Source organism: Erythrolamprus reginae, chromosome 1 (assembly GCF_031021105.1).
Source record: "Erythrolamprus reginae isolate rEryReg1 chromosome 1, rEryReg1.hap1, whole genome shotgun sequence".
NCBI classification, from domain to species: Eukaryota; Metazoa; Chordata; class Lepidosauria; order Squamata; family Dipsadidae; genus Erythrolamprus; species Erythrolamprus reginae.
Window position 1 is genome coordinate 42,483,409 of NC_091950.1, and position 16,750 is coordinate 42,500,158.

The following is a 16,750-nucleotide window of genomic DNA, read 5'->3' on the forward strand; positions in this document are numbered from 1 at the left end:
TTTAAGCATTTCTTCAAATAATAAGCAGGTTGGAAGGGCTAACTTAAAATTTTCATATTCCCTAAATGCAGTGATAAGGGATTTTTTATTTAAAAGCAAGCCTGAGAGTAAAGTTATACTGGAATTATTACTTTTGAAGAAGATTGTTAAAAGAATGTGAAGTATTGTGTGCCTAAAAGAAAATTTCAGATTTATGCCAAAACAGTATGGATTAGATATATAAAATATGGAATAAAAAGATTATTAGTAATAAAAATAGCATTTGGACTTATATACTGTCCCATAGTACTTTAAAGCATTCTCTGTGGTTTACAAATGTCATCATATAATCTGGGTCCTCATTTTACCAATCCCAGGAGGCTGGAAGGCTAAGTCAATCTTGAACCTCTCAGGATCAAACTCCTGACAATTGTCAAAATTGGTATGCAATAGTGCATTATAACCACTGTATCTGTATCTGTCTGTGCAATAGTAATAGCACTTAGACTTATATATTACTTTACAGTGCTTTACAGCCCTCTCTAAGTGGTTTACAGAGTAAGCATATTGCCCCCAACAATTTGGACTCTCATTTTACTCACCTTAGAAGGATAAAAAGTGGAGCCAACCTTTAGCCTAGTAAGATTTGAACTGCCAAATTGCAGACAGCTGGCAGTCAGCTGAAATAGCCTGAAGTACTGCATTCTAACCAATGTGCCACTATAACTCATGTCATTCAGATCTTACTACTTGGGTTCTAACACCATTTTCTGAAGATTAATTGATAGTTTTGTTCAGAAGTTGGAAAAACAAATTGATAATACAGGAGACCCTATTCCATATTTTGTTTGTAATCAATAATGTTCTTGGCAATCTTGCCCTTTCAGGCATGTTTTAAAACATTGTTTAAACAATATTAAAAATTTATTTCTTAATATGACATCACTTATGTAATCCATGGTCAGAAGAGGGTCATTGCAAGTTTTGAGACAAATATTGTAATTATGTAGAAGATAGGGATAGGCATTAGATGCAAAAGAGAAATAGGCTTGTGAAGAAACACACAAGGGATGATAAGAAAAACACTGCACAGCTTTGCAAGCATTTGAAGATGAAAACTGATGCTAATGATGTTCAAGAGGTAATTAAATCTTATTTGATGAGACTGCATTGGAAACAGTTTGCCAAGGTCATCCCCAATGCCCTATGCTTCTTGAGGGACAAAGAATGGACAATATACTTGCAAGCTACAGAGCTATACAAAGAGAAAAAAGGCCACTAATAATGTCATCAAATAAGGAAGTTTAATGAGCCTGAACATTCCACTTTAACAGTTTCCTCAGTATTCTTGCCACCCAAACAGTATTCAATGCTGTCTTCTCCCATTCTTTCTTATGAAATCAAGTCCTTTAACCTCTGCACTTTCGGGTATTGCACATATAACTTGTTTTGGGCAAGGTAGGCAATTCCAATGTATACAAAGATTTACTTACGCAAAGCTTTGCAAAATATTTACAACAGTGTAACAAATTCCTAACTTGATAAATATTATAAAATAAGATTTCGAGGTGATTTTTAAAAAATGATAGTTTTGTTATTTTACCCAGATGACAAGGTAGGAACTGACCCAGTTTTAAGATATTTAAATCTATATGATAGATATTATAGATTCTGTTTCAAATAGGTTAAATTATTTTAAATTGTCTCTAATATCTCTAATTTATTTTAATAACTTATAACTTTAGGAGTATTGTAACATATATAGTGTACTATAGTGTAATATATTTTATGCTTTTTATATATCATTCTAGGACACTAGGTATGGGGTAGGGAAAGTTGGTTCTTCTATGACATGTGGTCTGCAACTCCCAGAATTAGTGAGTTAGCATGATTGGCTCAGGAATTCTTGGAGTTGAAGTCCACAACTCATAGAAGAGCCAACTTTCCGTACTCCTGCACTAGGACAAAGGATAAGTTGAAATACACTTAATAAATAAAAATAAACGTATAAAATGTATAAGTAAAAAAAATTCATACTCCAAAGTCAATTCTACCTTTCCAATGCTTTAAAGATTTTTAAGGATATATAAACATCTACAAATATGTCTATGATATTCCAGCCTTCTTGATATCTAAATGCAGAAGCTTGGTTTTCTTATTCCTATGTTTTTCTGCCAAGATTGCCCAACCTATGTGAGCTTTGCTCTCTAATTTAAACTAATCTCCCATTAGTCCTATAAAACCATTTGGAAGTTAGGACCATCTTGTCTGAACTTGCAAGAATGCAGGGGTGGGTTACTAGGGATTCACAGGGGTTCAGGGGAATCTCTAGCTAAGATTCTGTGCAGTTCATAGAGCCCCAAAATCCCACTCCTGGCTGGCCCACCCTGCCCACTCTGCCCCTTCCAGGAGTCCCTATGTGGCCCATTTTAGATGCTAGTAAGTGTAGGGCGCACACGGAGGGTGAAAAATAGGCCTACTGGAAGTTCAGGAAGTCAGTTTCTGGCCTCCAAAGAGCCTCTGGAGCCTAGGGAGGCCATTTTCACCCCCACCCCGGAGGCTCGAGAAAAGCCTTTGGAACCTGAGGAGGACAAAAATGTCCCCCATGCCATGGTGCAGGAGGCTGACTAGGCCACACCCACAATGGTCATGCCCACCAGCAACCTGGCAGAGAACCCCTTGCTAAATTTTTTGAAGCCCACCCCCTGCAAGAATGTATGGAATCAAGATGTAATATGTCCCTTTAGAAAAAGGGAAAAATCTTTGACCACAAGATGTCTGTGTTATCCTAACTATCCAGGCTTGCGAGATTACAAATGTTTGAAGAGATGGTTTGAGTCATCCTAATAACCTACATAGCCACATGCCCAATCTAACAAATTATTAGGCTTTGAAGTCTAAGAAAACTGAATCAAGATTCATCATTTGGAAGTCACTACTGGGATTTAATAACTATTAGAAATAGAAACAGATGGTCTGGTTGATCAACATCAGTTTTTAAACAGCTGGAAGGAATTGCTCTTCAAACGCAAACACACATACACATTTGCAACTGTTTCTGGTCAAACAGATTTTCTAGATTTCATGACATTACAAACATAAATAAAATGAGTTCTAAAAGAGACACTTCAATGAATATTTTTAGAGGATTACAATTCCTTTCAATAATTTACAGGGATTTTTGTGGGACAAAGGTTCACAAATCCTTGATTTTATTCCACACAGGTCTCTGACTGGTTTAGATTACACGTCTCATCAGTTGGCAAAACTCAGTACCAAAGAGAGGAAATATGGAACAGAAAATTTGTGACTATGCTAACATACAGTATTATAAGACTGTTACTATAACAAGGTAGGAACAATAAGATCTACACATGCAGAATTCAAACTAACTACTTTATTATGTTTTGCCTATAATAAAAGGAATCTCCCCAGTCTGGCAGTTGCCCCTCAGAAACAATTAGACTTAGCAGCCATCAACACCTCAATCAACCAATAAGAAATCACATGTAACCAGGCACCACATAAATACTATGCATCCTCTGAGGATGAGCCCCAGAATGAGTCTGAAAGCTCTAGTCCAGTGATGGCGAACCTATGGCACAGGTGCCACAGGTGCCACGCAAAGCCATATCTGCTGGCAGATGAGCTGTTGCCCTAGCTCAGCTCCAACGTGCATGCGTGTGTCAGCTAGATGATTTTTGGCTGACACAGAGGCTCTGGGAGGGCATTTTTTGGCTTCCAGAGAGCCTCCAGGGGGATGTGGAGGATGTTTTTACCCTCCCCCAGCTCTAGGGATGCCTTTGGAGCCTGGTGAGGGTGAGACACGAGTCTACTGGGCCCACCAAAAGTTGGAAACAGGCTGTTTCCAGCCTTTAGTGGGCCTCCAGGAGGTGGAGGAAGCAGTTTTTGCCCTCCCCAGGCATTGAATTATGGGTGTGGGCACTCGCACATGCACGATAACACATGTGCAAACTCTTTTGGCACCTGCTGTAGTCCCTGTGACGGACCCATATTGTGCATAAGCGCACCAGCATGCCTATCATATTGGATCCTGCAACATTATCCCGGGACATGCAAATTAGCTTCAATATGCAATATAATAATTAGATAAGGCTCCAAGGAATTCAGGGAAGGCTGGTTCTAGCCCTTTTAGAGTTGTACAGTGACTTTAGATTACCTCTGTCAGGCTGGGTGCTTCTCAAAGTCTTTTTTTTTTTACTTTGTCAATGGGTTAGTTATATGAGTTAGGGATAGTATGAACATATACTGTATGCACTTAGGTACTTGTCATCTCAATATTTAAAACACAGGAAAAGAACTACCATATTTTTCGGAGTATAAGATGCACCGGCATATAAAGACGCACCAAGATTTTGGAGGAGGAGAACAAGCAAAAAAGTATTCTGAGCCAAATGGTGTAGTTATATATTATTTAATAAAATACCGGTGTAGCAGAATACTTTTTACAACCAAGTACACTTTTTACAAACTTCAAACTTGACAGCTTTAAGACTAGTGGACTTCAACTCCCAGAATTCCTCCTCCAGTGATGCTAGATGGGGTAATTATAAGGCAAAAAAAAGGCCCTGCAAAAAAGGCCCTTCTTTTCCCCCCATTTATTTTGCAAAACCAGAGCATGCAGAAGGTTTGGGAAACCTGCAGAATGCTCCTAGGGGTTGGGGGAAGGCAAGAACACCCCCCATTTTTGCAAAATTTTGCCCCCCTTTTTTTTTTTGTAAAAACGGGGCTGTTTTTGCGTTCGCCCACCCACTAGGAGTGCTGTGCAGGCTACCCAAGTCCACTGAGTAACCCATTTTAGTGAAAAATGCCTCTTTTTTGCCTCTGAAAAGTAACACTTAGTAGAAGATAACTTTAGGAATAGAAGGTGCCATTATTTGATCTCTTCTCTACCATTTCATGCAATGTTAACTCAAGGATGGGAGGGGGTTTTCCTCATTCATCTAGTACAGTGTTTTTCAGCCAGTGTGCCGTGGCACACTAGTGTGCCGCGAGACATGGTCAGGTGTGCCGCGAAGAAGGAAGCTCAGGTTCCGGTCTCACAACATTTTGCTGAGAGAGAGAGAGAGAGAAAGCAAGAGAGAGAAAAAGAGTGAGAGAGAGAGAGAGAAAGCAAGAGAGAGAAAGAAAAGAGAGAAAGAGATAGAAAATAATAGTGAGAAAGAAAGAGAGACAGAGAGAAAGAGCGAGGAAGAAAGAAAGAAAGAGAGAAAGAAAAAGAGAGAGAGAAAAAGAGAGGAAGGGAGAGAGAGGGAGAGAGACATGAGCAAAAAAGGGAGGAAAAAAAGAGAAATGAGAAAATGATTGAGGCATAGAATGAGAGGAAAGAGAGAGAAACAAAAGAGAGAGAGAAGTGACTCTTGATTTAAAGCATATGATAAAAAGCACCCAAAGAATAAGAGAGGAAAAAAACCCAGCCCTCACCTGTTTTTGGAAATGGTTCAAGAGTGTGTATATACACACACACACACACACAAGGGGGAGGAGACAGGGATGGAAAAAGAGAGGAGAGTGTCTTAGGGTGTCATTTTGTGTCATTTTGGTTGGTGGTGTGCCCCAGGATTTTGTAAATGTAAAAAATGTGCCATGGGTCAAAAAAGGTTGAAAATCACTGATCTAGTACAGATTCTTCCATCTCTGCAGCTGCTCCACTGTCAACCCCTTTTTTATGTTGTTTGAAAGACAAACCAGCTTCATGAATCACTGCAACTAAGCCATTTGACAAAGTAGGATAGGAAAAGGCCTAGTCAAACTCTTTATTGCGCAATTCCCTTTGAGATCAATTTATATTTTCTATCAGAATTCTTGGTGACATAATAAGTAATTCACAGGATGGTTTACTTAGGATGATGAAAAGAGTGAAAGGTAATTAAAGCTGCTCCTATTGAAGCTAGAATGGACTGAAATTCTTAGCAGTCGCTGATCAAATAAAGCTTGAAATGTTGAAATACATGGGAGAAAAGTAAAATTACTACTGTTAAACATCAACATACACTATTTGCCTTCAATTTGTTTCACTTAATATAACTTAATAAATCATGCCATGTTCTTTCTACAAGGATATCAACATGCCAAACTAAAATGGTCTACTATAGCCTTAAAAAATGGTTTGTCCTTACAGGTGTTTAACTGAACTCTTGCTAGGCTTGGGAGAACAGGGAGCCATAGTGCTACATAAAAATGTTACATCTGAATCATTAGCCCATGGGAGTCAACATTGTGACATCACGCTGCTGTCACGTGAAGTATCAAGATGGTTTTTTCTTCTGTGCGGAGCTGGAGTGGGTGTGGCTTCCACGTGACACATCGGGCCCATGGACCACCAGTTGGATACCCCTGTTGTAGTTTAACACAGAAGTATCAAACTTGATTTCATTGAGGGCCACATCAGGGTTGTATTTGACCTTGGAACGAGCCAGGGGGAATGGCAGGTTGAGGTCACTTGTGTTGGAGGTGCATCTGATGGCCTGAGCACTCTGCCAGTGAAAACAGGCTCCTGAGCTTCGTTTTTGACTGTGATGGCCTCCTACATCCCTCTGTCAGCAAAAAACATAATTTATTCTTATTCTTAACCATGCCAAACTTGATTGCAGAAAATCCAACTTCAGTAACAGAGTTGTTAATACCTGGAATGTACTACCTGACTCTGTAGTTTCTTCCCCAAACCCCCAAAACTTTACCCTTAGACTGTCTAATGTTGACTTCACCCCTTTCCTAAGAGGTCTTTAAGGGGCGTGCATAAGCGCACTAGCATGCCTATCATCCCTGTCATAATGTTCCCTTTTATTCATATCCATTTCATGTATTCATAGTTATGTTTATATGTATATCTGTTATTTAATCATGCTTGATTAAACAAACAAACAAATGGAAACAAAGGTGAATGTGTACATGCTAAAGGTAAGACAATCATGCATATTCTGGAGAAAATGAATTATGGTTTTTGCCTTCATAAGATAAAAGAATAGCCGGTAGCTTAAATGTCTTTAGCAAGGACCACTAACTTAAATGCAATTAAGTGCTAGCTAATAACAGGCTGCTGTGGAATCACTGAAACTAAAATCCTTTTATTTTTCTTCCACATGCCTCTGCAACAGAAGGAAAGTGTTACAAGTGTATGTGTGTCTCCAATTCTTTGCTTTGCAATAGGAAATTTTTATACTTGGCCTCCTAGCTTCATTTCACAACAGAAGAATGTGAATTGCAGCCAAAGGCAATTTGCAGAGATGGCTTCTTAGATTGGGCTAAAGGCATGTTTGGGAAGGCTAAGAAGCATAACTTAATACTATATAATGAAGACAATTGTGGAACCATTGATTTTTTCCTTTAACAGTAATTAATTGGTAAGAGGCTATTTAGTGATATTGAAAAAGAATAATCTGGTCTCTAACTTAGTCCCAACACTCTGTACTCTATGACCAGGGGTGGGCTTTTGTAGGGATTTTGGACAACCTCTAGCTAAATTCAATGCAGTTTGGAAAAACCCCAAATCCCACTCCTGGCTGGCCTGTCCACTCCTCCCAGGAGTCCCCATGAGGTCCATTTTTGGATGCAGGTAGGTGCAGGGCATGGGGGGAGACTTGGGACAGGAAATAAATGGGCCTACTATGAGTTCAGGAAGTGCAAAAATGGGCCTGTTTCCGGCAACCTTAGTTGGCCTTCTTAGGGTCCCATTGACCAAACAATGTCAGTTGGCGGGACCTAGGGGAAGAGCCTTCTCCGTGGGAGCCCCGACCCTCTGGAATCAACTCCCCCCAGAGATTCGCACTGCCCCCACCTTCCTTGCCTTCCGAAAGAGCTTAAAAACTCATCGTTGCCGCCAGGCTTGGGACTCTTAGATCTTCCCCTGACCACTGAATGCCTTAAGTATGATTGCTGAATGTTTGGTTAATAAGTTAATTTTTTAGGTTAATCTTCTCTTTCTAATTGTTTTTAATATTGTAGTACCAATTGGATTATATTACTGTTCTTTTTTTATATATGCTGTGAGCCGCTTCGAGTCCTCGGAGAGGGGTGGCATACCAATCCAATGAAATAAATAAATAAATAAAATAAACCAAAGGACCTCTGTAGCCGCTTGGAATGCAAGGCAATTCAACCGGTCAGTCCTAGAGGAAATCAATTCTGACTGCTCTTTAGAAGTCCAGATCCTGAAGATGAAACTCAAATACTTTTAATGTCGGGAACAATTGAGGGCAAAAGAAGAAGGGGACGGCAGAAAATGAGGTGGCTGGATGGAGTCACTCAAGCAGTTGGTGTGAGATTAAATGGACTCTAGGAGATGGTTGAAGACAGGAGAGCCTGGAGGCATGTTTTCCATAGGGTCACGATGAGTTGGACATGACTTCACAACTAACAACAACATTGTTAATATTTGCTGAATATTAAGTTATTCCATATATCAAAAGAAGCAGACACCTTTATTCAATATTTTCTAAAATTTACTAGACTTAATATGTTCCCAGAGCAAACTGTAGCAAAAGAATTCATAGTAACTGGTTAAAAATCAGTATATTATTGGCAAAAGACCTTTAGCTGGTTGATAGTAAATCATTCCCCTGAAAAGTATAGGCATTAGTTGGCTATTATTCCCAGAAAGCAACTGCCATAGGATATATCAAATCAATAATGAACCAGTTGTGGACAATTTTGTCTAATTTTGATCATTGGTTGGTTTCATTCCAACTCCACTCCAGTCAATTTCCACATCGATCTGTGATTTAACATACACACTCAAATTTATTCCTTTCTGTTGTTAAGTTTCCCTGTTTGTGCACATTTTAAAACAATGTGCACAAACATTTTTTTGTACACAAAAACATGTGCACATTTTTTGTACACAAAAACATGTGTACATTTTTTGTACACAAAAACATGTGTACATTTTTTGTACACAAAAACATGTGTACATATTTAATTCTTGGCTCTTTACTTTTGGGGAAAGGCTATCAAATGTGGCCTTGGCCCAAAGAAAGATATGCTCTAAAGTTTCATTCCCCATCAATCTGTACCAGATCTGTACCAGGGGTGGAATTCAAATTTTTTCCGTACTGGCTCTGTAGGCATGGGAGGGGAAGGTTACTGCAAAATCTCCTTTCCCACCCAACTCCAGGGGAAAGATATGTCAGGGTTTTTTGAATTTGCATTGGAAACGTGGCAGATACGAGGCACAAGGTAGATTTCTCAATAAAAACATGACAGTAGGAATTCTTTCTTCAGATGGCTCTTTTACTTCTTCGGTATTATCAAAAAATAATCATTTACTCTACACTATATTACACACTATACTATACCACTAAATTAAATCATCAAACCAGACCACACCCACCCAAAAGGTGTATTACATTATATACATGTACTGACCAATCAGATCATAGAACAGACTGCATCATTCTGCTGAAGCACCATGATTCAGCATTCGCTTTACAGTACTTCCACTGTACTTGTAATATTACTTCAGGTTTATACCCTGACAAGATACTGCAAAATCTCCATTCCCTTCACTTCACTCTGGGCTAGCCAGAGGTGGTATTTGTTGGTTCTCCGAACTACTCAAAATTTCCGCTGCCAGTTCTCCAGAACCTGTCAAAACATGCTGAGTTTCACCCCTGGTCTCTATGGTTTAAATTTGGCTTCTTGTGGCTTCTCTCATTTTCCCTATTGTTAAATATAAATGAGGTGGGTGTATCTACTTTTTCCTATGAAAATCAATATTATGCCAAGCAAACAATTCACAGTTTTTATGAATGCATTATTTCTCTTCTAATGGTTGTAGTTTTAGAATGATGTCTCTCATTTTCATGGGATGAGCAGCATACTTTGTGATGCTTCCTTGGGGAGGCTGTTATCATATTACACACACTTCATTACCACAGCATTAGCAAGTCATACAATAGCCAAGCATGTTACATTTCTAGCTAATTACTATATGACAGCAAGTCACGGCCAGAAGAAAAATAACATGTATTTTTTCTCTTAATTGTATTTAATATTATGCATAATATAAACAGGAATATAAAATTATGTGCAGCTCCTAATGGTCAGCAATTAATGTTTGCATCTAGGTAACCTTATGCCCATTATTTGATAGCTTGAAATAATTATTCTCTCACAATCTACTCTCAAAATGTATGAGGGCAAAAAGAAGGATTTTTTTTTTAATGGATTTTACTAATACAGTATAAAGATTTGGGATGAATGGAACAGAATAACAGGGTTGGAAGGGATTTTGCGGGTCTTTTAGTCCAACCCTATGCTCAAGCAGGAAACCCTCTACCAATGATGATGAACCTTTTTTTCCTCGGGTGCTGAAAGAGCGTAAGTGCATGGTATCGTGCATGTGCGAGTGCCCAACACCCATAATTCAATGTCTGGGGAGGGTGAAAACAGCTCCCCCCCCCCCCCGGAGGCCCTCTGGAGGCCAGAAATGGCCTGTTTCCCAACTTCTGGTGAACCCAGTAGGCTTGTGTTTTGCCCTCCCCAGGCTCCAAAGGCTTCCCTGGAACTACGGGAGGGTAAAAATGCCCTCCCCCATCTCTCTGGAGGCTTTCTGGAAGCCCAAAAAGCCCTCCCAGAGCCTCTGTACAAGCCATAAAACAGCCGGTCAGCACATACATGCATGTTGGAGCTGAGCTAGGGCAATAGCTCGCGTGCCAGCATATATGGCTCCATGTGCCACCTGTGACCCCCCTGCCATATATTCGCCATCACTGCCCTATACCATTTCAGACAAATGGTTTTCAATCTCTTCTTTAAAATGTCCAGCATTAGAACATTCACAACTTCTAGAGGCAAGTTGTTCCACTGATTAATTGTTATCAGTAGTGATGGGTGAACCCAACGGTGTTCGGGTTCGGCAAGTTCGGATGAACTTCGCGCAAAATTCAGCCGAACCCAAACAGTTCATGGCGCCAAAGCTCCACCCCCAGAATCCCATCATTTTTTTATTTTTACGAATTTTATATTTTTATTTACTTTTATTTTTATGAAAAAGGACACCGCAGCGGCACCGCAAGCAAAGGGAGGTCCTTTCACGTGAAAATAAAAACTTTTATTTTTACATGAAAAGACCTCCCTTTGCTTGCGGCACCACTATGGCGTCCTTTTTTGTAAAAATAATTTTTTTTTTACATGAAAAGACCTCCCTTTGAAGGAGCTGGGGAATCCCTCTCATGAAGAGATTCCGGGGGCGGAGCTTTGATGTCATGTATACCGGCAGGTTGCTAAGGATGCCAAAGTGATTACTTCCTGGTATGTGTATGTAGTGCTTGGCTTCACTGTGACTACAATAAGAGACAAGGAAAGACCAGTATGTTTACTGTGTCTAAAAATGTTGGCAACAGACAGCATGAAGCCAAATAAATTAAGGTGTCACTTATTACACCCCAATCATGCTGATAAGCCGCTTGAGTTTTTTAGTGAAAAGATGCTGAATATTGCAAACAATTATCCTGACGAAAAGTTTGGGGGGGGCACAAAATGTTTACTTCTTTCTGGGGGGGGCATAACAGAAAATAATTGAGAAACACTGCATTAAAATATACAAAAATGCCCCACTGATATCAGAGTAATAGTGGCCATACAAGATGGCTGCCACTTCACCATCTTACCTAAAATGGCCACCACCTCCTCATCCTGTATGACTTCTAATGATCCTGAGACAACAAAGCAGAGGGCATCTACGCTTTCACCAGCATGATAGATAAGGTCTCCGGGAGCACAATGGATCGTCTGGAATTCCACTGCAAGGGCTCTCAGGCAGCCATCGCTGGCTAGCCGAAAAGCTGGATGTTCATTAAAAACCTTCCGATTGAGATGCACACAAATATCTGCTCTCATGTCCTTGGGACATATTGAAAGGACCTGGAGGGAGAGGAAAAACATGACAATGAGGGCAATTTAAACAGACAGCATGAAGGTTAACATACATGCATAGTTATTTTAATACATTATATTTCTGATAGTGGCAAATATTTATTTTATTTATTTATTTATTTATTTATTCATTCATTCATTCATTCATTCATTCATTCATTCATTCATTCATTTGTCCAATACACAAGTATATAGGAAGAAAATAGACATGTGATAATATAAAAGGGTGAAAGTGGGCTTAGAGGAGAGGATATATGACAGGAAGAGAATATATAAGATAGGTGAAAGAAAGGAAAGACAATTGGACAGGGGACGAAAGGCACACCAGTGCACTTATATGTAGCTCGGGTATAGAAACCAACCCACAAACTCAGAGAATTAACCTCCTCCCTCCTACATTATATTGTTTAAAGAGCTCCAAAATGCTTACTTAGTCAAATCTTTTAAAGGCAAGCCTGTATTACCTGACCATATTGAAAAGGTATAATTTAGAGAAACTACAATAGATAATAATTTTCTTAATGCTTCTAGATAAATTATTACAAAAGGAATATTGGAACAAAGAAATTGAATCATTGTACATGTATTTTGTAGAGACTAAACCTCTTTCCCATATACTCATATATAATCAGTGTGAAACTTGCTATAATGTAGGTTCTACCAAGGTTCACATTGATTTTAAATCCACATTGTTTTATTTCATAGTTGAATTGCTTTTATGTTGTAAGTTGCTCAGAATACTTTGTTTTGGGGAGTACCATACACAAGTTTTAAATGAAACAAATGAAAACATTTAACACTTACCGTAATTGAATTCAGCAGGACTAATTTTCACATAACACATACAGTAAATATTTGGATAAATAAATCTTTGTTCCCTAAATCTCCAAAGCCAATTTGTTTTTAATTATTTTCTTTGGTTATTTTTTTGTAAAATGGATTTCTTTTAAAGAGTGGTTTCAGAGAAACTTGCAATTAATCAAGAGCAGATTAATAGCACCAAAACAATCTAAGAGTTGATTAAAAACAGAATCAGTATGAGTAGGCTCTTAAAGGAATGCCTGAAAAACAGTTTTTAAATTAATAGAAATAGAATGGAATCTACAACTTAATTTTTGCACGGATCCTAGGATTTGGGATAGACACAGAAAGAAACAATTGTCCAATAGTAGCCAGAAGAATCAATCTTCTATGTTTCTATGTTTCTATGTTTCTATGCCTAAGTCAGGATTTAACTCAGATGCTTTATCTTAATACTAAACAGGACACTGTTTCAGACTATACTTATACAGAGCTGTTAAAATTGATGTGGCTTTCCTGAACTATACGTTATTCTCTGATTTTTAAAAGAAGATAGAATAGCATTGGGCCTCGTCAAATCAAGCATTTATTTTAAAAAAGATTCTTCATTTTGTTAAGTTGTCAAGAACAATAATAAAGCAGTCTTTCAAAAATAAGTCTAATCATTTGAACATTCTACAGTTACCTCCTTGCATCCTGTTCAGCAAAAAAATAAAAATCTATGTCTCTCTTCCAGCAATTTGCCACTTTACAGCTAGTTTCACTTTCAGTTTACCAGGTGACCACAAATCAACTGAGGGTCAGGAAGCTGATAATGAGTTGCCTGACTTAACAGACTCTGTTCTGTTTGCTGCAAGGAGGTAAATTGCTGGGAAGCAGAGGCCAAAGGGTGGGTGGGGGCTACATTTGGTATATAAGACACACCCAAGTTTTCACCCTCTTTAGAGGGGTAAAAAGGTATGTCTTATACTCCAAAAATACGGTATTTACTTTTTGGGGGGGCGGGAAAACTATATATTTACTTTGTGGTAGTTCCCACTGAGTTTGATGTATTAACTTTAATTCAAGTTGATGCTTTTAGGATTATACCATGAAATATTTCAAAAACAAAACCAGTACCCTAAGTAGCTCTCACAATCATGTTCTCAGAAAGTGGAGAGGTCTATGTTGTCAGAGAAAGAGAAATAAAGATTTCCCTATCATGTCAAACAGTCTTGCTTTTTGTAGACACAATAGTGAAATACTCAGCATGTTCTCCAGTAGTTTAGAAAGGTACACTATGTAGGACCTTATTCCAAAATGTTCTAGTAAAGCCGCATCCAACTGAATATACTGTAAGCCAAAAAAGGGGGAGGGGGGAGAGAGAGAAAGAATTCTCTCAGAACAAATCTAGAATAATGAGGGCTCCACAAGATATAGACTTGATTTTTTTCATCTTTAAAATGGAAATGAAATCCCAGCTAGAGAAGTAGGTTTATTATATAGTTGATGCAAGTAAATTTTCAAAAGGCAAGGAAGGGAATTTGGGTACTTTCCTTATTATAGCTAAAATAATATATAGGACAGTGTAAGAATTAGCCAGGTTTTATATCACATCAAATCCAGCTTCATAGAGCTCTTGTTGTGAGTAAAGTAAGGGACTACTATAACTGTCCCTTTCAATAGGGAGATGGAGAGGGGGGCGGGGAGACTGCAGGAAGGATGGTTTTTCAATTTCCAAAAAGTCATTTCCAAAATTGTCATTTGCACATTATCAAAGGAAAATAACAGTGGCAAAGATTTCCATTAGAATGCACATTTGAATTAATCTATAAATTCAAATTAGGGTTTGATTTGAAATATAATGCACATTATTACGGTAGAGCAGGCTTTTTTCCTGTCAATGAAATGTCTGCTGTTGTAACTCTTGACAGACAATTTAAAAGGCTCTGCTTTCTATTCTAGGTATATAAGTTTGAAAATAAATTTCTACTAGATACTGTAGTTCTTCAAATAAATAATGTCTTCAAACAGGAGTTCTATTAATTAGAGTTTGGCTGGCCAGTTAATTATCACAAGACAACAGTAGGGTCCACTCTGCCCATTTTGGAGTTGCAATCTATCCAAATTTCATTCAGATTTAAAAAAAATTTAAAAACCCAAAACAATGGATTAGAGTTGAGCGTGGACAAAAATTGCATTGTACAGTGATACCTTGTCTTACAAAACTTAACTGATTCCGGGATGAGATTCTTAAGGTGAAAAGTTTGTAAGATGAAACAATGTTTCCCATAGGAATCAATGGAAAAGCAATTAATGCATGCAAGCCCAAAACTCACCCCTTTTGCAAGCCGAAGCGCCCGTTTTTGAGCTGCTGGGATTCCACTGAGGCTCCCCTCCATGGGAAACCTCACCTCCGGACTTCTGTGTTTTTGCTATGCTGCAAGGGAATCCCAGTAGGGGAATCCCAGCATTGCAAAAACGAGTGCTTAGCTGGCCACGGAAGTCCGGAGGTGGGGTTTCCCAGTGAAGGGAGCATCAATGGAATTGCAGCATCGCAAAAACACCGAAGTCCTCGAAACCCCACCTCCTGACCTCTGTATTTTTGTGATGCTGCGATTTCACTGAGGCTCCCCTTGTTGGGAAACCCCACCTCCGGACTTCCGTTGCCATTGAAGCACCCATTTTTGCACTGCTGGGATTCCCCTGCAGCATCACAAAAACATGGAAGTCCGGAGGTGGGGTTTCCCATGGGGAATCCCAGCAGCACAAAAACAGGTGCTTCGCTGGCAACGGAAGTCCGGAGGCGGGGCATCCCAGTGGCGGCGGTGGGTTTGTAAGGTGAAAATAGTTTGTAAGAAGAGGCAAAAAAAATCTTAAACCCCGGGTTTGTATCTCGAAAAGATTGTATGATGAGGCGTTTGTAAGACGAGGTATCACTGTATTATCTTTAAAAAATGGCAAAAAGTTCTCTTATTTTCTATGTTTCTGAAGAGCAGAGGCACTTTTTTGGCCTTTGTGATTTCTGTGTAATCATCTCATTTGGTAATGTGAGCAGTAACAATTAGGAGTAACTTTCCTTCCTGCCTTTGATCAGTTGCAATGAAACCCCCAGACTTGCTCCCCCTTGGATCCCAACGAAAATTGTTCTCTACATTCAACATTTGCTTACATGAGTCCTCCAAATCACAAGGCCAGCTAACATCCCTTCCTCTTCCTCCCTCTGACATTTCAACTTTCCATACTTCGTGGGAAGCTAAAATCCTCAATTCTCTTTAAAGTTCATAAACAGCTTTTTCCTTCTTAATTTTCAGTGTTCTTTCCAATCCAACATTGTCAAGGAGGTATGTGTTTCAAATTAATCTCAGCAAATTTTGTTTCAATTCCCAGTTGGTCTGGGAGATACACAGCAAAACAGAGCAGAAGACATTGACACTGGTTTTGAATATATGCCTTGCAGTGTTGTCAGGATTGATCAACTACTGCTATGTTTCGCTCTCCAGTGATTTTGTGGCTGAAATTGCTACGAAACTAATTAGTTGCTGGATAAATGTTTTCCATGGTCCACCCTAATATATTAAGCATTTTTCCCTCCAGGGAAACTCATTTCACCTCCACAAGTTAAGCAAGCAAGCTGCCATGTTCATTTCTCAAAGCCAGGTAATGTGTACTATTCAAAAGCCAGTTATAATTGCTACCAAAAAGTGTAATACTTTGTGTTCGTAAACATAGTTCTGCACTCAACGGGGATAGGGATAAAAAATAGAACAGACCTAAAATGCAGATGGAGAAGTTATGAGCTTTTATATCTTTCAGATTCTGTTTCTCCCCCCCCCCAATCTTTCACATTGGTGACTTTAAAAAATAACCTATAAGAAAACCCATGTTTTTTTCAGATATGTTATTTCTCTCATACTTATATTACATTCATTTTGATCTAATCATCTTTGTAAATTAGTATTCCTTATTCAATTACATGTTGTATACTTTTGACTATTAGATGCATTTTTATACTTTTTTTTCCCTAATAGACATGCTTGCAGTTCACCAAACATTTATGTTTGCATGATATGGGTTTTCCTTTATCTCCTTTAGT

The 16,750-nt window shown here is 38.8% G+C and overlaps 1 protein-coding gene across 3 annotated transcripts in view; it reads right to left on the reverse strand.

Annotated features, from left to right (window-relative positions):
• Nucleotides 1–16,750, reverse strand: part of KCNH5 (potassium voltage-gated channel subfamily H member 5) — a 256,818-nt gene that overhangs the window by 48,675 nt on the left and 191,393 nt on the right. For all 3 annotated transcript variants that reach the window (XM_070733245.1, XM_070733255.1, XM_070733236.1), the window contains exon 9: nt 11,610–11,862. In XM_070733245.1, the coding sequence (XP_070589346.1) occupies nt 11,610–11,862 (253 nt within the window). The remainder of the gene's footprint in view (nt 1–11,609; nt 11,863–16,750) is intronic.